Source organism: Crocodylus porosus, unplaced genomic scaffold (genome assembly GCF_001723895.1).
Source record: "Crocodylus porosus isolate Cpor-Errol unplaced genomic scaffold, CroPor_comp1, whole genome shotgun sequence".
Classification (NCBI taxonomy): domain Eukaryota; kingdom Metazoa; phylum Chordata; order Crocodylia; family Crocodylidae; genus Crocodylus; species Crocodylus porosus.
This window is the reverse complement of record NW_017728939.1, coordinates 8,424,332-8,446,544: the sequence shown is the minus strand read 5'-3', so window position 1 is coordinate 8,446,544 and position 22,213 is coordinate 8,424,332. Positions and strand designations below refer to the sequence as shown.

The 22,213-nt window shown below is 51.9% G+C and overlaps 2 protein-coding genes across 2 annotated transcripts in view; both read left to right on the top strand.

Annotated features, from left to right (window-relative positions):
- KPNA6 (karyopherin subunit alpha 6) overlaps window positions 1–7,579 on the top strand; it is a 37,016-nt gene extending 29,437 nt beyond the window's left edge. Inside the window, exon 14 of the mRNA XM_019547826.1 lies at window positions 97–7,579. Within this exon, the coding sequence (XP_019403371.1) occupies window positions 97–284 (188 nt within the window). The 3' untranslated portion in view covers window positions 285–7,579. The remainder of the gene's footprint in view (window positions 1–96) is intronic.
- An 897-nt stretch (window positions 7,580–8,476) lies between these two features.
- On the top strand, window positions 8,477–20,089 carry TXLNA (taxilin alpha). Its single transcript, XM_019547807.1, has 11 exons — window positions 8,477–8,667; window positions 8,958–9,176; window positions 10,117–10,452; window positions 11,435–11,526; window positions 13,256–13,426; window positions 14,372–14,566; window positions 15,226–15,345; window positions 15,704–15,778; window positions 16,559–16,651; window positions 17,125–17,220; window positions 17,604–20,089. Exons 2-11 carry the CDS (start codon window positions 8,990–8,992, stop codon window positions 17,937–17,939), a joined length of 1,701 nt encoding a protein of 566 aa, XP_019403352.1. The 5' UTR covers window positions 8,477–8,667; window positions 8,958–8,989; the 3' UTR covers window positions 17,940–20,089.
- Window positions 20,090–22,213: the final 2,124 nt, after the last annotated feature.

Sequence of the window (22,213 nt, the reverse complement as noted above, 5' to 3'; positions counted from 1 at the left end):
TGGTTACAAGTTGTGATGGATGGGTGTAGGGCAGGAGCGTGTGCGCCGATTTTTTTTCCTTCAGTTTTGCCCCACTCCATTTTCTCTCCCCCCCAGGCTTGGATAAGATTGAATTTCTGCAGAGCCATGAGAACCAGGAGATCTACCAGAAGGCCTTTGACCTGATCGAGCACTACTTTGGAGTAGAGGATGATGATGCCACCCTGGCTCCCCAGGTAGATGAGAACCAGCAGCAATTCATCTTCCAGCAACCTGAGGCCCCCATGGAAGGCTTCCAGCTATAATGTGACCAGAGAGGAAAAGAACACCACAAACTTGCCAGAAAGCAACTGGGAGAAGCCAGATAGTCCCATCCCCCCTCCTTGCAAACAGAAGGAGCAAACACCCATTCCACCTGTTAGGAATTGAGTCCTCCTCCTCCAGAAAATGCTAGAAGCAATGTTTTCTTTTCATGGAGAGAAGGGGATTTTTCTTACACACTTTCTTTCTTTCTTTTTTTATTTTTGCTGCTGCATACATGTCTTTAAGCAGGCACTGGGATGGAGGAAGGGCACTGGGATGGAGGAAGGACACTGAGGTAACTGATGGCACCTCTCATTTTTCTTTGTGGTAATCTCCCAAACATCCCTTTTTTTTTTTTTCCTTTTTTTACCTCTGGTACTTAAATGAAATTTCAGCAGGGACGGGGTGGGGGTGTAGGTAAAAAGTGAAATTGGAAGTAAGCATTTTCTTCTGACAACATTAACCCTGGACGCTTGGGATGATCTATTTAAATTTTTTTTGCACATATTACTCTTTATTAAAGACTCTCTAATCTGCCAAGAGCAAAGTTTAGTCCCTGGCCTTTTCATGACCCTCCTTCAGTGGACAGCACCATTGGACTTGGGCCCTGTAAATGGACAAAGGAAAAATGGGAGGTTTCTCCCCGTTGCTGGGAAGACTTTTCTCGGGGAAGGATTTTTCCCTTTTGTTGTCTAAAAATATTATTATTATTATTATTATTATTATTATTTTTTTTTTTTTTAAGAACTGTTAGTGATATTTAAAGAAAAAGCAACAAAACCCCAAAGATGGTCTTTGTAAAGAGGTGGGGGAGCTGTCTGGGTGGTCTCTTTTTGTTTCTTTCCTTTTTTTTTTTTTTTCCTTTTGAAAGAGGAAGCACAGCTGCCATTGCACAGGCTTCACTTGTGTTGCTACTGATTGAAGTCGCAGAACTGAAATGGTGAAAACCCGTCTTCATCCTTACTTGAAATTTGTTTTTTGGGTTTGTTTTTTTTTCATGAGAACATGTTAAAAGGTTTTTTGGCTTTTCTTTTGGCTGGATGGGGTGGGGCGGGACCTTTTGTGGGGTGGGGAGGAAGAGCTACACTTGACAGCATTGTGTGCAGTGTTAACTTCAGTAACATAAGACCTGAGTTTTCAGGATTACCTCCTGCTCACAGTTGGATCATGTACATTTTACTTCAAAAAGAAGAGTCAAATCTCTGTATTTTTTATATATTATATATAGGTAGATATTTGTCTAATTGGGCTTCAGAGAAAAAATATATATGAAATTTCTGTAATTTATGTAAATAGGATACTGTGAGGCAGGCATACCTGGAAATGATGGTCTGTAAACTCACTCACTGGTTGTCCTGCTTCTTTTCCTCTGTTCACTCATGTACTGTATAAGCAAACATAGAGTTGTCTTAAATTCCTCAACCAGACTGAGTTTACTTAACCAAGATTTGGTATCACATGTCATGTAGGCTGTGGAGAATACAAACACTTCTGAGACTGAAGGGATGGGGGTGTGGGGAGAAACATGGTCCCCTGAAGTGTCTTAATACAGACTTGCAGTGTAGACCCTCCCTATTGCTGTCTTAAGCAAATGCAAGCTTTGAAGCCTTTGAGAATGGAAATTCAAGCGGGTGAGAGACAAGCCTTGGTGCCAGTAATTCAAAATCAAAAAAAGTCTAATTTGACAAGTCCTTCATTGTTTGAAAACAAATAAACTACATCTGTGCATTTGATTGAGGCCTGGCTGTGGCTAGAGTGATATCTAATGTGTAAAGGTTTTACCACTTGCTGCAGGACAGGTTTGGAGACAGGGTATTAATATTAAGTGTAGCATGGTGGAGAATCTTAGCCATAGAGTACTGGTGCTGTGCTATTGCAGTCAGTCTCTCTAGAAAAATTAGTAAGGAGTGCAGGCTCCTGGGAAGCACAGTGATGTTAGAAGCTCTATTTGGAAAAACATGAGGCCAAATCTTGTATTTAAAAATGCATATGGCTAGGGCTCATCCGGGTCCCTATGCTAGCCATTTGGCTTGTTTACATACCTCCTGTTGCCAATGTGAGTCTCCTCCCATTGAGCAAAGTGGAGAGAAATCCAGGTAACCAACCTTTAAAGGCTGGTTTTTGCTGCCACTGAGAAGACTCGTTAATTGAAGCTTTTATGAAAAGAAGATTCGTTGTGTAATTCAGTGTTACTAGGTATTGAGGTAGCTTTTTATAGAAGGGAGCACATTAATTACACTTTTTTTTCTTTAATGGAGGCACTTGACATTGCAATTGATGGAAGAGAGAAGCAGGAGAGAGCTGAATTTGTATCCAAATTCAAGTCTTAAGTAGAAAACTAGACCACAGACTTCATCAGCATGTTGGCAGACTACTCCTGGAATCTTATACAGCAATGTGGTGTTGGCATCATCCTAACTGCAATTGTGTCATCTTTCCTCTCATTCAGGGAAACAGGGTTTTTGCCTGCCTAAATGAAACTAAAGAACCTGGATGCTTTTTGACAGGGGGGAGAAGTTTTTGTTCTCATGTACAAGGTAGTCTTGGAGAGAACCCCCCCTTCCAGCTGGCTGTGGCAAAAGGGCATGTTATTCAGGCTACTTTTAAACCTTGCAGGTAGCTTAGCCTGATCTGATCCCATGCAATCAAGTGGTGTATCGGTAGACATTGCCAGCTGTTGAATGGGCTTCACTCTTCTGGTGATGGTCTTCAGCAGAACAGCACTCACATTTCCAGTTCTCTTGGAGGTTGTCTGGGTGAATTTTGCTAAATGCTTCTTTCTCTCATGTGGGATTGAACAGTTCTCTGGCCAGTGAAACCTTTTTCAGCCAGAGACCGACATGTTCAGTTGCATTTCCCCCCCTTCTAGTCTCTGAACTAATCTAATCCCGTCGGCCAAGGAAATAGAACAACTGTCCTTGGTTTTGAAACAGTCTCTCTGATTTCCTTCTGTTCCGCATCCCAATTGCATGCATGCATGCATGCATGTATATGCAATCCCTCATCAGGTTTTGAGATGCAATACCTGCCACCAGGCAGACTTCACTGGGTGGCTGAGAGCTGGCTGATCCTGAACCCTGCTCAGTGAGCAGGTGTGCCTCGAATCGGTTCTCCAGAGTCTCCTCATCCGGCAAATGAAAGCCAGCAATTTATCCTTTCCCCAGATGGGTTCTGTGTGGAAACCTTACAGAGAAAATTTGAAAAGCCACTGAGCACAGTGGTCCATGGTCCAATTCATTTACCTGATGACAGAGACATCTTGAAGCTGCTGTTACATCTGTCTGCTCTTTGGCATGGCAAATTGACCGCAGTGCTATATTAGATCTGCGGTGAAAGGAGCATATCTTTCTAAGATGGGAATCTGATCCTTTTGTTTTTCTGTTGAGATGCAGGTGAAACCAATGAAGTAACCTTTTGAGTTACCTACAGTAACTTTATTTTCCTGATGTAATGCACTTTTGAGGACGGGCGTTAGTTGCGTTAGGCTGACCTCAGCCATTTAAAAACGGGGCTCTGCTGCAGTTCTGTTCACTGCAGTATGAAGGTGCATTTACATCTTTATTGCACAATCATCTTCTTTTTTTTTTTTTTTTTTTAAATGGGAGACTTGTTTCAGGGCAGAGATTGAGGTGATTCTACGGTACCTCGCTTCAGAAAAACAAAGCTGTGGCAGCCACTGCAGAGGTAAGCATGGATTTTTGTTTCAGCTAGCTCTGTTGCCTTGCTGCTGGGAGTAGCTTGCTTCCTCCTTGACAGCAGGCGTCGTTCCTGTTCAATGCAGTGCCTCGTTGACTCTAAGCTTTCCCTTAGCAACAGAGAGTCCAGGCCTCCTGTTGCAGCATTGGGTTTTTTGTTTTTTTTTTTTCTCTCTCCTGGAACTGATATGGCAGCTTGTATAGAAATGAGCAAATGGTTGGTTTAAAAAAAAAAAAAAGGCACCAAGTAGCCCCATCTCCCACCCTTCTTGCCTTCTCCCCGCAAGGCAGGATTAACCCTGATGAAAATTTGCTAGCGCCTGTCTTTGCTGCTCCTTGACTACCTATCAGGCTTGCTATTGTGTCCCAGCACCACTGTCTTTTCCTTTCTGGCATCCAGGCTTCCATCTCTGGTGGCCAATACAGATGTTATAAATGATGCATCTGTTGCCACCTGGCAATCTTCTCTTCTTTCAGCTAAACTTGGGAGAAGGGCATCACTGTTTTTGCTCTCTTGTGAATTGCAACTCTGGACTTGGGGCTGGGGAACAGGCTTGGCTTTGGGAAAGCTGTTCCTTGCAGAGTGCAGGAGAACCTGACCTGCATAGCAACCTTTGTTGGTTCTTGGCATCACTTTAGGTGAGCCTTCCCCAGGCCCCAAGGTCCCTGTTTGGGGGTGTGCCATTTGATAGAGATATGTATATTTTTTTAACATTCACTTTTTCCTGTGTTCAAACTACTTCAGTATCTTTTTCTTGGCTCACACAAGTGCCATGTGGATCTAGAAGAGGTGTTGAGGCTCAGCCATACATCTTATGGATCTGCTTTGAACAATCACTTTTATCAGTATTTCACTGCCATGCAATGGTGGCACTTAACTATGCTAACACATTCAGTTGACCTCAATGCTACTTGGGTGCTGTCAGCAACCTGAGCATCTTAAATCCTCTATTTCTACTGGCTTTTTTAGTTTCAAATATATATCCTCTGGGGCTGCTAGCCTGTAGTTGCTTGCTGGCACTTTCCAGGGTGTCTTGCCCCTACATAGACCATGATACTCAATCCTGTAACTCTTTCAGGTAAATACATATGGTACCCAGTGGATGCTTGATATCAAGTCTGGTTTCATCATTCAGCTAGCAAAGGGACTTTTGACCACTGGGGCTGGTGAGGTTGTCTTTTTTCCCCTCTGGTTACCTAGAGGAAAAACCTCTGTAACCCAGAGAGAAGGCTGTACAGGCATGGAAGATACTGAGAGTTGCTTGAGGATCCTTCCTTAAACTGACACATTGTTTTTCCAACTAAGTGCTTTTGTTGTTGGCACTCTGGTATTTAATACTTGACCATGGCAGGAAACTGAGACACTTGCACCTCCTTGAAGTGTTTGCTTAAAGCTTAATCTGTACAAACGATGCTGAATCCCTTGCCTTGGTTTCCTGCCATGATCTCTTCTGCACGTGTCAACTTGAAGGACTCTTTGAGTTTTAGTTCTCAAATCCTGCCTCAGCCTCTCCTCTTCAACAATTCCTCAGACAGCACAGCCTTTTTTTCCCAGCAGCTGTTGGCTTTGCCTGACATTCTGGCAGTCCAGTCTGCATTCAGGAATGTTCTGGCCGCCTTTACGAGGGGTGGTGATGACCACTGCAGCCACTATGTTTGAACTGAGTCCCAGAATGTGATGGGATTATAACACTATAGGTGTCAAACTTTGAAAGCTATATTGAGGCAAAGGTCTAGGCATAAGGACTAGTCTGAATTTTGCCATTAGTCCTAGATTTAGACCAGTCTGGCTTTAATTTGATCCCATATTTACCTACGTTAGGGAAAGCCATGCTAGTATGGTGCAGTTATCAACAAAATACTTTTCTTGATTGGTCTTCAAAGGAATTTGAGTTAGGAAATTGGAAGACTCAGAGCTGCTTCTTGGTAGGAACCATTCTGCCCTTTGACCAATGCAGCAAGTGAAGGTTTTTCTTCCCTGAAGTTGTCAGCTTGTCTTGGGATGTACGCGCTGCAATTTTTCTGTCTGTTTGCTATTCTAGAAGCACAGCAGCCCATGTGCAGTAATGCAGAGCAGTCCTAGCACTGAGCTTGCACTCTTGATGGCAGTCTTCTTCTGAACATGTAATTGCATCTGGCAGTCCTCTAAGTGATGAGTGGAGTGGCTGGGGTTAGAGGCTGCTGATTCATATGAGATCAGTCCCTTTGGACTGACTCATAAAGAGCCATTTAAGTGCACAACATCCCAGACTACTTGCGTCTCCAGCTGCGCAGGTTGGAAACTACTAGAATTAATTAGCCTAGAGCTCTGAATAGCTTTCATCTTCTGGCCCTTGGTAAATCTGAGTCATAATTAGTATCAAAGACTAGGTTTGGGCCTAAGATTTCTTTCTTTAGCACATGGAGTGGGGTGTTTCATTCCCTAAGTTTAGGACAGGGTTTCGGCTTGCATCCAGGAGGTTTCACATCACCCCCACCCCCCCAATCCATTAAGATTTGACCCTTGTTCTTGACCCATACAGTACAGATCACTGTATTCAGAATATGCAGTTGCTGTTGGCAAAAGAGCTGGTGCAGTAACTTCAAGAGACCCTTCCCTGTGAAGCGGGCTGAGCCCTTTATTGAAGGAAAACCTGTAAGCGATAGTAGAACTTAGATGTGCAGTAATATTTGGGTTCTAGCTTTCTTCATTGTCTATGCAATTGGTGTGGGAATAAATGAAGGGTAACTCATCAAGAGCATAGGGCCTTTCTTCAACAGTCTGTTTTCCAGACCAATCTGGTAAAATATTTTTCTTTTCTTTTTTTTTTTTAATTAAGAATGGGACTTTTGCAAACAGTGCTGTGGCCATTGACAAACTGTGAATTGGGATTTTCTTTTGGGGGGAGGGGGAGGGGTGGAAACCAGATCAGACCAGTAGCTACTGTAACGCTGGCTAGAAAAAGAGTCACTGAAGTGTGAATGGCGCTTTGGAAACTTTTTGTCTCTTGGATCCTTCACAGAAAAGAAGCTGGAGACTTAGGTTTTCTGTCCTTTTTTGTCTTAAAGAAGCAACCAGTTACAAACCCCATAAATGGTACTTATGTACTTACTTACATTTTGTTATGTAAGTGCATGTCAAAACATTAAACCACAGACGGCCACACCCTTGAGTGGAGCTGGTAAGACACTCATTTCTTTTAAATTCTTTTTTTCTTTTTCTTTTTAGTTCAGTAACCAGCTCATGTATGGGTTGCATTATAGAGCTGCTAGCACGTGTGGCAAAAGCAAGGGCAGTGGTAAGCTGTGGTTCCAGTACAGCATTCAGAAGCCTGAATGCAGGACTTGTAGCCACTGCAGTATCTTAAAAGGCTTTTTTTTTTTTTTCCAAGTAAGGATTTTTTTATTTATTTATTTTTTAATGAAGCCAAATAATATGGCTCTCTTCAGTGAGTCCCCCTTTAGAGCTATGGCATAGCTGTACCATGGTGGATTGAGAGGATGCCCACCCAAGTCTAGAACAGACTAGCTGGCTTGATATGGAGTTGAAAGTGTGTTTCTCTTAGGTTTCCAACACTGTAACAGATGCAACATAAATAAAGAACCTGTTCTACAATCCCGGATACTTGCCGACTCTGGATTCTTTTATGAAACTTTGGGCATCACACCGGTGTCAATGGGGGCCGGGCTAATGCCCTTTGGTGTACACGGGGAACTTACCTGGGAATAGACTGGCAGAGGTGTGTATGATTAATGCCTAAACGAAAGGGGTGAAACAGGCCCTGGCCTCTCTGCTTTCTTTAAACCTAACCAGTAGCTGTACGTGCCTGTCCTTCGTGCCAATAAACCCCAGCGTCCAGCCAGTGGGCTGCGCCTGCCACCTCCAGCCCCACGGGGAAGGAACAAGTATGATAACACTGCTGTCCTTAGACCCTGCAACTTCTCTCCTTCCCTTCCCCCAGCCCAGCTGAGCTTCAACCCTACCCCTGCCTCGCTGCAGTTATGCAGAGGGAATGTTGCATACGTTTCATTTAATTTATTGGATTTTGAGGGAGCGGCTCCACAGCTTTCTTATAGGGGCCCTGGGGCAGCTCGTGCTGCCGGCTGTGCTCACATGAGAGCAGGGTCCTGTAGAAGCCAGCTCCTGCCTGGGTCCACGTTAAGCACTGATGTTATGGTGCCTGACTCCAGCTGCTGCCCCTGGTTCCCTGCTGCGGGCCACGTCCTCTCCCGCTCAGCTGAGTGTGAGGGAGCTGCCCTTGCCCCAAGAGCTGTAGTGGGGGCCCCGGGGCCTGCTGGGAGTTGTAGTGCTGGCTTGTTTCCGGGGCACGGAGGGAGTTGTAGTGCGATCCTGCCGCGGGGGACGCCGGGAGTTGTAGTGCGGCACTGCCGCGGGGCCTGCCGGGAGCTGTAGTCGCGCCCTCCTCCCGCTTCGACTGCCGCCTCCAACCGGCGTTTCCCGGCAGGCGCCGCGCCGCCTCGCAGGCGGATTGGCTGGCGGCGGGGCCGGCGCATGCGCGCTCTGGACACGGTCCGCGACCCGGGCCGGAGACGCTTCCCTCTCAGCTGCGAGCCGCGCCGAGGCAGTGGGGCCGCCGGGCGACTGGCGGGGGACGAGCTGTGGCGGCCTAGGAAGGGAGCGGGGCTCCTCGCTCGCTGGTTGACCGAGCCCGGAGAGCCACGTCACACGTCGGACCAGTGACGTCACGGGGTGCGTGCGTGATGTCACCGCGGCGCGGGGCCCGCAGCCCTGCGCGGGGCCTGGGGGCGGGGTCTGCGGGGGGTGGGGGGAGAAGAGGAGGGTACAGCTGTTGGGGGAGGGTCCTGGTGGCACCCAACGGCCCTGTTACTATGGTGGTGACCCCCCAGGGGCCCTGCCATGTGGGCACTCGGCCATGCTGGGGCCGGGGTTTCCCTGCGGCTGCTCGGGAGCCCTCAGCAGGGTGGCGACGGCCGCCCGAGTCCCGGGCATGGAGGCAGCAGGTGCTCCTCTCTTTGCAGGGCGCGTCGAGACGGCGGGGAAAGGAGCCACGATGAAGAGCCAGGATGGGGAGGGCAAAGCCGCGGCCCTGGCAAGCCCCTCCAAACCCAGCAGCAGCCTGGTGCCCGCCGAGGGCAACTCACCAGAGGCTGCGCCGCCCGCTGACGCTGGGGAGTTGGTAGGCCAGCCTGATGGCAGTGCCGAAAGCCCGGCCAGCGAGATGCAGGGGAAGATGGAGGGTGCGTTTCTGGTCAGGCTGGGGGTGGGCATCATAACTAACTTCTGTTTCCTGGTGTCGGGGGGGATTAGGGGCAGAGTCTACCAGGGTCATGTTGGGTTTGTGCATCCTAAGACATCTCTGACTACTGACTGCATGTGTGGGGTACAAGGGGAGGAGTCTTGTCTGACAGTTATTTTACTGTTGTTGAGTTAGTTGTTGCTCAGAGCTTTGGGACCTTGTGTGCAAAACTGCCTGCTCTGCTTCTCTGTCCAGTCGTGTGAGCTACTCCCACCCCAAGCCAGGGCATCTGCCCCTCTCTCAATGTGGTAAAAGTTACCCCTCCGGCTGGAGAAGCCCTGTTGAGTCAGCTCAGTGCTTGGTTGAATTGAGGCCTGCCTTCTGCTTCGATGGCTAGCAAACATGGGATCTGATGAGTCACGTTAGCTTAATAGCTGAAGATCCAGCGGCTGCCAGTCCTCAGGAGATCTGGTCTGAGGCTTCTCAGCAGGAGAGCTGTGTAGATCTCCACTGGCAAGGCGGCACATAGAGGCTGTCTCTGACCTACGTCCAATCCCAAATCATTAGTATTATTAAAATGTCACACCAGGGGTGTATATTACCAGGCTGTGCCTGTGAAGGAAAACTGCTGCTGCACTTATTTCCATCAGGCAAGTGGAAGTTTTGCCACCAGCAGATTTTGGCAGCGTGGTCATGCCACCAAGATCAAAAGAGGGTGGTGCATCTCTGTGGTCAGGGCAGCTGCATAGTGATACAGATGTTCCCCTAACATCGGAACAAAGCGGCTGATGCAGCCAAAAGTGGAGCTGGCACTGGGGTGTTACATGCTTAGGAAGCTCTTCCGCTTCTCTGCTTGTAGGGGGTCAGCAGAGACATGCTCAGAGGATGGAGACTGTGAAAGTAGGTGTCATGTGCTTGTTCTCTTCTCCCATGTCCCGCAGCTTCTGGACAGGAGGAAGCAAAGGGCTCCCAGCCCGCCATCTGTGATGTCTCTGAGGAGCTGAGCAGGCAACTGGAGGACATCCTCAACACATACTGTGTGGATGCCAGCCAGGAGGGCCCTGGGGATGATGGGGGGCAGAATGAGCCTGCAGAGCCTGACGAGGCAGAGAAGTGCCGGAGCGAATCCCCACGCAACGGGGAGCAGGAGCCAGGCTGCCCAGAGATCAACGGGGAGAAGGAGGGCTCGAAGGGGCCCGAGGAGTTCCGGACGAGCGACGAGTGCGGGGAGCGGGACCAGAAACGGGCCCAGGAGAAGAAAAAAGCCAAGGGGCTTGGTAGGGGCTCTGACCTCGGGGTCAGCCAGCCTTGGGGACGGGGCATTTCACCTCTGCTGGTTTAGCAGCTAAATCCAGGGGGATAGGGCTCCTACCCAGTCCCTGCATGATAGCGTCCGTGTCTGTGTACTCATCCCCTGTGGTGAAGCCACAGACCAGTGCCAAGCCCTGCTGAAAATTCTGTGTTCCCTTAGTACCAGGGTGGATGTGTACAGCAGTATGCACACAGAGACTGAAGCTTGTCCCCTTGCTTCCTGTAGGCGCCTGCTCTATGCAATAAAAGGGTGCAGGTCAGATCCTAAAAACTCTCCCAATAATTCTTGTGCTTGAATATGCAAGTACAGTAAATTGCATTATGTATATGTTGGCAATGAAGGATATTGCTGGACATCCATCCAGACAGGATTAGCATGTGGAGTGAGTGTTCAGTTGCCTGTCTAATTTGCACCTATGTGGCATGACTCTGACATGAGGTGAACATGAAATTGCCTGCTAAGCTTCTTTTCCCTGCCATGGTTGGGGAGGGGGTGGTTAGAGTGTAGACATGCATGTGGGAGTCCAGGACCTCTGGAGTTCTTTGCCCAGCTGCCCATGTGTTCTGTGTCCTACCTGCACCAGGTTACTTGTCCTGCCTTCTCACTGGGTCTCTGCTGATCTCCCTTACTGTTATATGAGCACCTCTGCTTTAACATATTTATCCTCACTAATCCTGCATGGATGGAGAGTGAAGGCACAAAGACTTAGTGGCTTGCCCTGGGTTACTCAGGAAGTTGGTGGTGCCTCAGGGAGTTTAAGCCAGGTTTATTGCGTCCGTTGTCCAAGAAGACCGCTTCAACCACCGTCTTACAGTCACCCAAGGCACAAATGTCTTTGGGAAACCTTACTAGCTGCTTGCTTCGGCAGGGGTTCTCAGGCTCCACCTCTGTGCCTTGGGACTAGGAGCTCTGTTTGAAATGGATTTTTGCTCTGTCCTGTGTTCCAGGCAAGGAGATCACACTGCTGATGCAGACACTGAACACACTTAGCACCCCGGAGGAGAAGCTGGCAGCGCTGTGCAAGAAATACGCTGAACTGGTCAGTCCCCATGGCGTTGCTCCCAGCCTCACTGCCAGCTTGATGGGAAGGAGATGGGCACCCGTCCTTACTCCCCCAGTCGAGAGGCGTGACCCCCATGCATGTGTGCAGTTATTTCCAGATCAGTCAATGGCTTTCTGGAGTCCTGGTGGCTCTTGCTTGCTAGGTTCAACAGTGCAACTGGGTCCCTGGTGAAGGCAGCTTGGTGGGTTCAGCTGTTTCCAGTGGTCACTGGGAGTTTCTGTTCAGTAGACATCCAAGCAGCAATAGAGGAGCCTTTGGTATATCTGTACTGGGAAGATTTCAGAGCCTAGCCTCTGCAGCCAGCCTGGGGAATGTGGCCATTATAAAGAGCCTTTTCTCTCCTGTCTTGCTGTGCTGCAGGGCACCACTCCTTTCCTGGTGGTCAGAGCAGCTGGCTCCAGTGTTAGATGCTGCCTGTAGTGTAGATGAGGATGTGAGGGGTCTCCCTAGGCTGGACCCCAGCCCCCATCTCTGGACTCAGACTTGAGGGGTCTTGCTCTGAGCACCACTTGGGACTCCTCTTGGCACTGGTCCCTGTGTGGTGGCTCTGAGCCAGGCTGTTCCACATGACAGTTTATTGGCGGCTGGGTGCTTCCCTTGGAATTGGCTCTCGTGTGATAGAAGTAATTTATATTTAGGGGAAGGAATGTGGTCTGGGGTCCAGGGCCTGAGGCACTGGAAGCCACAACGGCTAGGTCCAGTGGCTGTACCACATCCACAAAGTCATTTGGGCTTTGTTCCTCAGTGAATGGCAGTGAGGATGTCCCCCCTTTCCCCTGAAGCCCCTTGCAGGGTGCTTACCGGGCTTTGCTGACACTGTTTCAACTCCTGTGAGGCTGCTGAGTGGCACTTGCTCTAGGATGTTTTGGGAAATGGGGAGAAAGCCCAGAGAAGCCAGCACGCACAAGCTGCTGCTGGAGCAGCTGCACCCTGGCTCCCCTTGCTGCCTCAGTGCGGTTTGGATTAATCCCCTTTGGAAATGGATTAAGCCAGCTCATACAAAGGCACTGCAGGCCTTGGTGCCACAGCGAGCTAGCGCAGGTGAGCCATCCTGCTGACAGTGCAGGCCTTGGCTATTTCACACTCCCCACATCAGCAAACCTTTGTGGCATCTCATTTTCAGGACAGAAGGCAGCCAAGTGATCTGCAGTTTGGGCGGGGTGAGCCAGACTGTCATAGCCATGTGGCGCATTGGTATTGGATCAGAGAATAAAGCTCAGGAGCTCTTAGTGCCTTGCTCTTAGTGCTGCTTCCAAGCTGTCATGGGGTGGTTCTCCCCCGTGCCTCCCCCAGCCTAATTGTCTCTGTCCCAAATCGCGGGGTCCTGAGCCATGCGTTGTCTTTCCCTTTCTGACTCCAGTCCTGTGTTCCCAACAGTAAGGGGTTGGGCAGTTTCCTATCCCCTTGCAGGGAGGCAGCCTGGCCTGCTCACTGTACCTGTCCTCTTTGGCACAGCCTGGCCTGCTTTGCCGTGCCCATGCAGAGTTCAGTGTGTTGGACCCTGCTGTTACAGGGACTGGTGTAGGAGGAATGATGCATTTCGTGAGCCTGTATCACTCCTGCAGGGGCTGGTTGTGCCATGACGCTGCTGGTTTTCCTCTGGAATATAGTTTTCCTGGGGGCCTGGCAGGCCTCCCTGGGGCATGACCATCATCCATTTGGCTTCACCTCTTCCTCTCTTCCTCTGTGTGTCTGTTCTTGGCAGCTGGAGGAGCACCGCAACTCCCAGAGGCAGATGAGGGTCCTGCAGAAGAAGCAGACGCTGCACATACAAGAGAAGGACCACCTGAGGAGTGAGCACAGCAAAGCCATCCTGGCTCGCAGCAAACTGGAGAGCCTGTGCCGGGAGCTCCAGAGGCACAACCGCACACTCAAGGCAAGTGCCTGCTCCTTCCCACCCCGTGGAGAGCATGTGGATCATCTCAGCTCATTAGATCAATGGTCTGACCTCATTGGGTGAAGGCATGAGCTGATCAGAGCATGGTGCTGTGCGTGCCGGCCTATACATGTGCTTATCCAGCCTTGTGCCATTTCTATTCTGGCATAGCAGGCAGGAGATTGGGGTTTCATCACATCTAGCAGGACTGTGAGGTGGTCTGGACCAGTGGGTGCTATAATAGGTTAGAGTAGGGGTGTCCAATCCGGATCAACTGCTATGGACAGCTTCAGTGCATAACATAGCAGATCCAGAGGGGCAGGGAGCAGAAAGAAGGCCAGACTGGGCAGGGGCAGAAAGCAGAGCAGTCGATCAGGCAGGGAAAGGAGACTGGAGTGGCACTCGGGGGTGTGGGGCTTACCTTGTATGTCTGTTAGAAAAGCCCTGCTGGGCTAGAGCATTGCAGCTCTGGGCAGATATTCCTGGCACAAGCTGTCTTAGACAAAAGCAGGAGAAGGGAGCCTGGAATAGCAGTCATGGACTGGGGACTACCAGGCTGTAGTCAGTACCTTGTGGTTGCTGCTTGTGGGCAGTATAACCTATATGAGATCCTCTCGGTGCAGCTCCCTCTCTGCACAGCCTGGTGATAGATATCACTCAGAGATGCAGCCTTGTCTTCCCTATGGCCAAACCTCCCCAGAGCCAAGGCAGTTGTGAGGGCCAGGTCTGATTGGTCCAGCTTGCCTGAGCTTTGTTTCAGGCGGACATTTTGTTGGACAGAGGTGGGGAAGGGATGCCAGGCCAGGCTGGGCTGGCAGCAGTGGGGAAGGGGGGTGGGGCTTTATAGTTGGCCTGGGCAGGGGGTTGGGGTAAACTGCAGGGTGTCCAGTCAGCCCCCGTGCGCACTGCCAGAGGATTTTGACACTGATCTCTCTGCACCGGTAGGAGGAAGGGGTGCAGCGTGCACGGGAGGAAGAGGAGAAGCGCAAGGAGGTGACATCCCACTTCCAGGTGACACTGAACGACATCCAGCTGCAGATGGAGCAGCACAACGAGCGGAACTCCAAGCTGCGCCAGGAGAACATGGAGCTGGCTGAGCGGCTAAAGAAGCTCATTGAGCAGTACGAGCTGCGGGAGGAGGTGGGTGTAGCTCCCAGGGTGGCCTGGGGCACCCCCCACCCCACAACACAAGGGCTGGTTTCCTGAAGGTTGGGAGATGACTGTTTTGTGCTGATAGTTCCACTCAAATACTGTGTCGGCAGCGCAGACCTCTAAACACCTTAGCCCCTCCCCAGGCCACTTCTTCCAGTGCTTGTCCAGCCTGTGTCTGTTGCTTCCTTTCGCCCTTCTCCCTTTCCTCTGCCCTTTCTGCCCTGGGACACAGATGTATCGGTGGCAGTGGAAAGCTGTTCAACAGCCTGTGTCTTTGCTTTGTCTGGTGCTGTGAGCCCAGGGGGTCCATTAGAGCATAACTGTTTCTCACAGCTGCCCTGACTAGGGCAGCAGTTCCATCCCCTTGGGATCAGTGTGGCGTAACTGAATCCATAAGGTTGCTGCCCCACTGTATAAACAGGGAACGCGAGGCACGGGGAGCTGAAGCAGCTTCCCCCATGCAGCAAGCCAGCGGTTGCAGGAGTATGAGAACAGGGAGTTCTGCCTCCCAGCTGCTGGAAGGTGTTCCAGTGTGAGCTCCCTCCCTTGCCGAGTCAGGGGGCTGAAGGATCCTCAGTTCCCTGCACACTGTAGCTGGTAGCATGCTCAGGGAGTGTGGGAGTGACAGCTGTGTGTTCCCCTTGTAGCACATTGATAAAGTGTTCAAACACAAGGACCTGCAGCAGCAGCTGGTGGACGCCAAGCTTCAGCAGGCCCAAGAGATGCTGAAGGAGGCAGAGGAGAGACACCAGCGGGAGAAGGACTTTGTAAGTGCTGGCCTTTGCCACCTCTTGTAGCGAGCTGCATGGAATCATTTGGCTGATGCTTTTCTGAGACTGTTTGGCCTGCTGGAATGTAGGACTTGCCTGGCTGGGTTCAACCAGGGTGTCCTGGCCCAGAATCTTCTGCAAGGGATGGTCCCCCTGCCACTTTGGAGGAGGTTGTCCCAAGCAAGGGAAGTCCAGGTGTGTGCTTCAAAGCTGGGGTCAGGCCTAGCTCCTGTCCTTGCTGAGGTGACGGGGCTTGGGGCTAGCTGACCCTGGAGGATCTGGGTTGAACCCATACCTGCCCTAGAGCCTGGGAGCTGGGAAGTGAACATCTCTTGTCTCCTTTGTTCTCTTCCAGCTGCTGAAAGAGGCTGTAGAGTCCCAGCGAATGTGTGAACTGATGAAGCAGCAGGAAACCCACCTGAAGCAGCAGGTGAGGTACCACGACCCAGGCTCCCTAACTCTTCTTGTTCCCTCCATCTTGCACCAAGGAGCTAGAAGGAAACCCCTCCCCACAAGAAAGGAGAGGGGGCCGGGATGTCTGCCTGGGCACGTCAGTCTGGCAGGCCTGTATCAGTGCAAGAAGCATTGTATGCGATGAGCCTCTCTCCCTAGGCCCTTTATTTCTACTTCCTTGAAATAGGGCAGAGGCCTCTGTTTTATGTATTTATTTAGTAGATTCGCTTCCCAGAAAGAGGCTTTGGGCAGCTTATAGTACAAGAAAGATGGGACTTATCTCCAACCTTTATTTATTACAGTGCTGACCTCCTTGCGGAGGGGCTTGGCAGGGACTGAGCCTGGGCCTGCACTTACCTGCTTATCTTGTCATACCTCATGACACCCTTCAAAGGATCTTGTGGCACTCCAGGAGGTCCTGGCCCGTAGGTTGAGAATCAGCATATTAGTTGGCCTGACTTTTGCTAGTCAGTGGAAGCTGAGGGTGCGCAGCACCCTTGCAGGATTAGTTCCACAGGGGAAAAGGAAAGCTTGTCCTCCTCCCTCCAGCTTGGGGCACCAGACACAAGAGGTCAGTGCTCTAAGTCTCACCTCGGAGTCCTGGGCTGTGCTGGGGCTAGAACCAGATCCCAAGAGAGTTGCTTGACTTCTCAGCTGTGATCTAGCCCCTCCCAGGTTGGACTGTGAACAGGGAAGGTCCAGCTGGGTGGGGAAGCCCTGGTCAGTGGTGCCGAGCTGTGACACTCTCTCCCTGCAGTTGGCCCTCTACACTGAGAAGTTTGAGGAGTTCCAGAACACGCTTTCCAAAAGCAGCGAGGTGTTCACCACATTCAAACAGGAGATGGAGAAGGTATGTAAACGTGTCCCTCTACCAGAGCGGTGGTTGAAGGGCCTCTGTATGCAGGATCCACTGCCTGCTCCCATCCCCAAGTGTTCCCAGCTCTTCATAGAGTAACATGGACGGAGTTGGCTGCCCTTAGCAGGAAGACCAGGCTCTCTAGACTGCAGGGTAGTTGGTCTAGGCATAGCAGGAACAGGCTGTCTCTGTATTAGAGGCTTTCCAGGAGAGGATGGAGCTGAAGCTGGGATCGGCTCAGGCCATCTCCTGTGGTGTTTGGGACTTGGTCCCTGCTGGTGACACTGACCACTGCGTGTAGAGGAGAGAGCTAAAGGTAGAAGAACTGTACCGGAACAACGTCCTGTGACAACTTAGGACATTGGTATCCAGCACTGTATTCTGGGAAGGCAGGTGCCTTAGAAGCGATCACATGCTTGCCCCCTTCATCCCCTGCCTTTCTGCCTTCTCTTACTGCGACTCAATAGATGACCAAGAAGATCAAGAAGCTGGAGAAAGAGACCACCATGTACCGATCTCGCTGGGAGAGCAGCAACAAGGCTCTGCTGGAGATGGCTGAAGAGGTATGTGGGGACCATGCTGCATTCTGTATGGCGTGACTCCAGGGCCATGGGGGAAGCTGCTTGTCTCTGTCTGTGTTCAGGCCAGAGGGGAGGACCTGGAGTATGGCTCCCAGTCATGTCACAGACCTGCTGGGTCCTCAGGGGCATCGCTTTCCCTCTCTGCACACAGGGAAGCCAGGGTTAGTGACTCAGTGCTACAAGGCACTTGGCTGAGAGTGACATGGGTCTGTGCGGCTGCTTCAATCCCATAGGGGCAGGTGGCAGTGATAGCCTGTGGGTGTCAGGGTCTCTGAGCACTCAAGGTTCCCCTTGCCATCTCCACTCCCCTCCTGGCCTAAGCACTGTGCTCCCGCAGCTTCAGGGGCTGTCGTCTCTCCATGTAGAAAACCCTTCGGGACAAGGAGCTGGAGGGGCTGCAGGTGAAAATCCAGCGTCTAGAGAAGCTGTGCCGAGCCCTCCAGACCGAGCGCAACGACCTGAACAAGAAGGTACAGGACCTGTGTGCCCACACGCCCCAGGCTGAGGCAGAGGTACCAGAACCCCTGAAGGATCCATCTCGGGACAGCTCGGCTGAGCCGGCACCTGGGGGCCTAGCTGAGGATTGTCTTCCTCCCGTGAAGCTGCTGCACAGCACAGACCTGGCAGAGAACCCCGGGGAACTGAGCATAGGAGCTTTGGGCCAGACGGAGACTGAGGAGTGCGCTCACTGTGCCAACTGAGCCCTTCGTTTGGCAGGTGGTGGTGGAGGTGGGAGAAGGGAGGGGACCATGAATGTTTCACAGACTGATCCAATGTCCTTCCCTTGGGCCCTGGGCTGGGGTGAGAGCCTGGCCTTTGCGGGGCTTCGAGATTTTCCAGTTTAGGCTTTTGGAGTATTTTTAATATATATCTAACGTATAAAACTGTGCAGGGTAACACACACTTTTATATATGGATCTATATAAACTAGATTGACCCACATCCCCGCGTGTGCGTGGCTGTCTGGTATGCGGAGACTCCGCTCATCGGCCACTCCCCAAAAAGACCTTGTCACAGGGAGGGGGCTGCAGGCTCCTTCAAGAGCTGGTGTAGCCCAGGAGATGAGATGCACAAATGTCCCCAGTCCCCCACCTTGACCCCAGTTTGTCTCATCCAGGTGGTTGGAAATGTCCATAGTGCCACCTGCAGTGGCAATGCTTTTAACACTAAAGCAGAGGTGGGGAGGATTGGAGTGGTCCCTAACTTTGGATTCTCCTTTTCCTCTTAATTTAAAACTAGCCTGGCTGTGGGCAGGGCACTGGCAGGACTGGGGCTGCTGGGGTTGGCTTGCCTGTTTTCTTCCCTGGCAAACAGCTGTGTCTCTGCATTGTAGTCAGGTTGGAAGGAGAACAGAATTGATCTGTGGAAGGAACCAGGGAAGCTGTGGGTGGTCTGGGCTTCCCAGAACCCCCCCAGGCAGGCCCTTGCTATTCCCAATGTCTCAATAGCCTTATCATTCACAGTTGCCTCTATGCTATACGCACACACGTACAAGTGTATTAAACAGTTAATCCAAAGGTCTGCTTCCCATGTGTTTGCACAAGAGTGTCTGAGGGGTGTGTGAGGGAGCAGGTCGGTCTCCCACTTGGTCTGAATTGCTCTTCCTTGTGGAAGGACCATACCCCCTGGTGTTGAGTTGGAAGTGAGGTGGGTTTTCAAAGCAGGGGGCCATGAAGAGGAAACCTCAGCCTCCCCGCTCCTGCCGTGGCATGCCTGGGATCATCGTGGATGTGCCCTGGACTGAGCCGGGAGCTGGGTGTGCATGGACCTTCCGCTAGCTGGGCCAAGCTGGTGCCCTGGTGCTAGGGCAGGCTTTTTTACTCCGAACAGCCCCTCTGCAAGCGGCCTGCCCCAGACATCCACGCCGTCGTCTTCTGTCTGTCTGAGCGACCACTGCTCTGTACTGGAGGACTCCCTGTGGGGACGGCACCCTGCCATCTCCCTTCAGGATGGGCAGGCTGTGAGATGCTCCATCCAGCCCGTATGTGCAGAGAATCCCTGATGTGGGTAAATCTCATCACCAACATCAGCCTTTCCTGAGCAAGGGCTCAAGGGATTGCCTCAGTTGCCCATGGCTCTAGACTTCCCTCCTTTTCAGCACAGACCTCTGCCTCTGCCATGCTTTGCGGGCTCAAACATTTTAGCTCATGACATACTTCTGCATCATCCTTTGACCAGTACAGCTCTCCAGGGTGTCTCCATGGACCTGTTTGCTGGGAGAGCTCTGATTCTTTTTTCCCTCTTCCATATTTCTCTTGGGGACATTGGCTCTTCTAGTAGTTTCTCCGTAGATACCTGCATGGGACCCGTGTGAACCGTTGGCGTCGCTGCTGTCCAGATCAGCCAGTGGGAGGTGCTGCCGAGTGCCAGTCTTGGTACGACACTGCCCTTTGTGGCTGGCATGGGTTTCGAGTTGAAACAGGGCTGAATAAGCCAAAATCTTCCTGGTCTTCATGGAGCAGGAATCCTGCATCTGCCCATCACCCAGGTGCTCTCACTTGAGCAGTGCAACATCCTCATTCACAGAGCTCGGCTTTGGTTTTGTCTCCTGCTTCCCTTGCTTTGGCCACTGCTGCTTTCAGCGCGGGGAGGTCTCTGCCTCTCAGCACAAACTGGGACTTGCTGAGCCAGAGAATGTATTACGGCCTGCTGGGACCATGCCTCGTTTCCGCAAGGCTCGTTAAGCAGAAGGCCTGCAGGCTGCATCCTGACCCCCTTCCAGCTCCTCCTGCCTTGTGAAACCTCTTACAAATGCCCCAGCTCTTTTTGGCTGTGGCACGGAGCAAGCCTGTCTCCGGGGCCTGTTGTATGTGTCTTCATAGCTAATAGAAACGCAACGCAAGCAATGTGATTATGTGTCTGCACTTTCTTTTTCCCCTTCCCCGCCCTGCCCAGCGCCAAATGGCAAGATGCGCCCTCTGTCCTCTTGGCAGAGAAGGATGTTTTCCTGGTTACAGTGAGCCTCATGGTGCTGGCTTCCCCTGCAACCACCTGGGGGGAGCCGGGAGCCCTGCCTGCAGGGAGAGGCAACGGCGCAGTGTGGTGGAGCTGCCTGGGGGCTCCTATGCTCTCCTCCCAGTGCAAGGAGCAGGTGGCCAGTTGGGAGGAAAGGCGGGTGACCTGGGAGCCAGTTCTGAGCACGTCCGTGTTCAAGAAACTGGAGTAAGAATCACCAGCAAGCAGCAGAGGCAGTTTTGCCAGCATTAGCAGTGTCTGTGCCAGGGGGGCTCGTCATACCCGCGCTGGTGAGCTTGCGGCCCTAAGCAGCAGGGGTGCAGCTGCCTTCCTGTAGGCCTGGCCAGGACCTTCCTTCTCTTTCCCAAATGGGCCCCAATTCTGACCCCACATCCCTCCTTCCTCTTGTGCTTGTCACTGGAGGGCAGTGTTGAGGGTATCCTCTGGTGACGGCTCACTGCAGCCAAGCCTGACATGGGCAAAATCTCTGAAGTGGTCTTCCTGTAACTGGGCTTGCTCTGTGCGCTGGGGCCAGGTCCTGGCAAAAGCCACTGCCCCAGGCAGAAGCTGCAGCGTACTCCCCGAAGGCAGCAGGAGAGCTATGTGCATCGATTCCCACAATCCCAGTAAAGGGGGAATGCGCTGTATGTGGAAACACACCTGCTCCCTGCGCTGGTTGTGCATGGAGGAGTTAACGCCCCAGGCCACGCATCTGATGGGCGCTGGCTGCTTAATGCTGAATTGGGAATGGCTTTTGGGAGCCCAAAGGGCCAGCTACTCGGTGAAGGTAAGTGATGTCTTGAGCCCTGCCCGTCTGGGGGTCCCTGCTCGCTCCGTATGACCCCTTCTGCTGAGCACCCTGAGACTAATCCTGCTCAGGGCAGCGGCTTGCAGTTATGATCTCCCTAAAGGGTGTCTCGGGCCCCTTGGAAAAGGGCTGCAAGAGCAGAGGAGGCAGCAGGTTTAAGCTGGATATGGCGTCTTCAAGGTTCAGCAGGAGGCACTGGGGGGTGTCGGTGGAAGGGATCCCGTTGTTGAAATCAGCCAGCACTAGCTTCCAGGAAGCTGGCGCAAGCCTGGCATGACCTTTGCCAGCCCCTGCAGGGCACCGTGCAAGCAGCCTCACCAAGTGCCACGTGCTCTCTGCCTGCAGGCGTCTCTGTGCTGCACTCCAACAGCCCCTAGCCTCAGCCACGGCTCAAAGGACCACATGTGGCTTTAGGATGCCTTGTAGTTTGGGAGGTTCCTGCCATGGGAGGGTCTTTGTGTTTTGCTACCACTTCTTTCATGATCCCTAATGGGTCAGCCACCGCTTCTGCTCTCCAGGGCGCTCCGTGTTGTCTTGCGTGCAAGGACGGGGAAGGCCACGCTGCTCTCTTGCTCTCCTCCACACCCCAGGCTTTCTTCCTGGCCCCGCTGCCATTCTGCTGTTTCCTTGCACCAAGCTCCTTCCCTACACCGCTGCGCTGCTTGCGGTGTTGCCAGCTATGCCATCTCTTAGAGCAGGACGTGTTACAGGATGAACCCTGGCAGCCTAATATTGAAGACATGCTGGACAGAGGTTACAGGCAAGCATTGGGGGGGGCTCATTGGGCCCCGTGCTGCTGGCTGGGAAGGGGAGAGAAGGTTTGAAATGGTGACAGAGCCCCAGGGTTCACTTGGCTCCTTTCTGTTTCCAAAAGTAAACCAAATGAGCCCCACAATTCACCCTGCAGGGAGCTTTCCAGGAACACCGTCAAAGCCTGAGTCCAGTTGCGTGGGAGGAATCTAGGGGCTGAAGACGGGAGTGCTGTCAGTAAGGGAGGAGGTAGGGTTCGGGGATCCCCAGTCGAGGGGGAAGGGGTGGTGATTCTCATCAAACCTCCTGCAAAGTGGTTTTGGAGGTTGTGAGGGGGCTAAGGCCCCGCGGGACCCGGCCCGAGGGAGAAAGCCCGGAGGGGCGTCCAACTTCCGGGATCAGACCCGGAAGTCCGGCCGGAGGGTTAAAGTTTTCCGGAACACAAGCCGGGCCGGAGTGAGA

Bases quoted from the DNA above. Each gene is read 5' to 3' on its own strand.
- TXLNA (XM_019547807.1), top strand. From the start codon at position 8,990: ATGAAGAGCCAGGATGGGGAGGGCAAAGCCGCGGCCCTGGCAAGCCCC. The intron at 13,427-14,371 runs GCAAGTGCCTGC...CTGCACCGGTAG, and splicing joins GGCACAACCGCACACTCAAG to GAGGAAGGGGTGCAGCGTGC. The intron at 17,221-17,603 runs GTATGTGGGGAC...CTCTCCATGTAG, and splicing joins TGCTGGAGATGGCTGAAGAG to AAAACCCTTCGGGACAAGGA.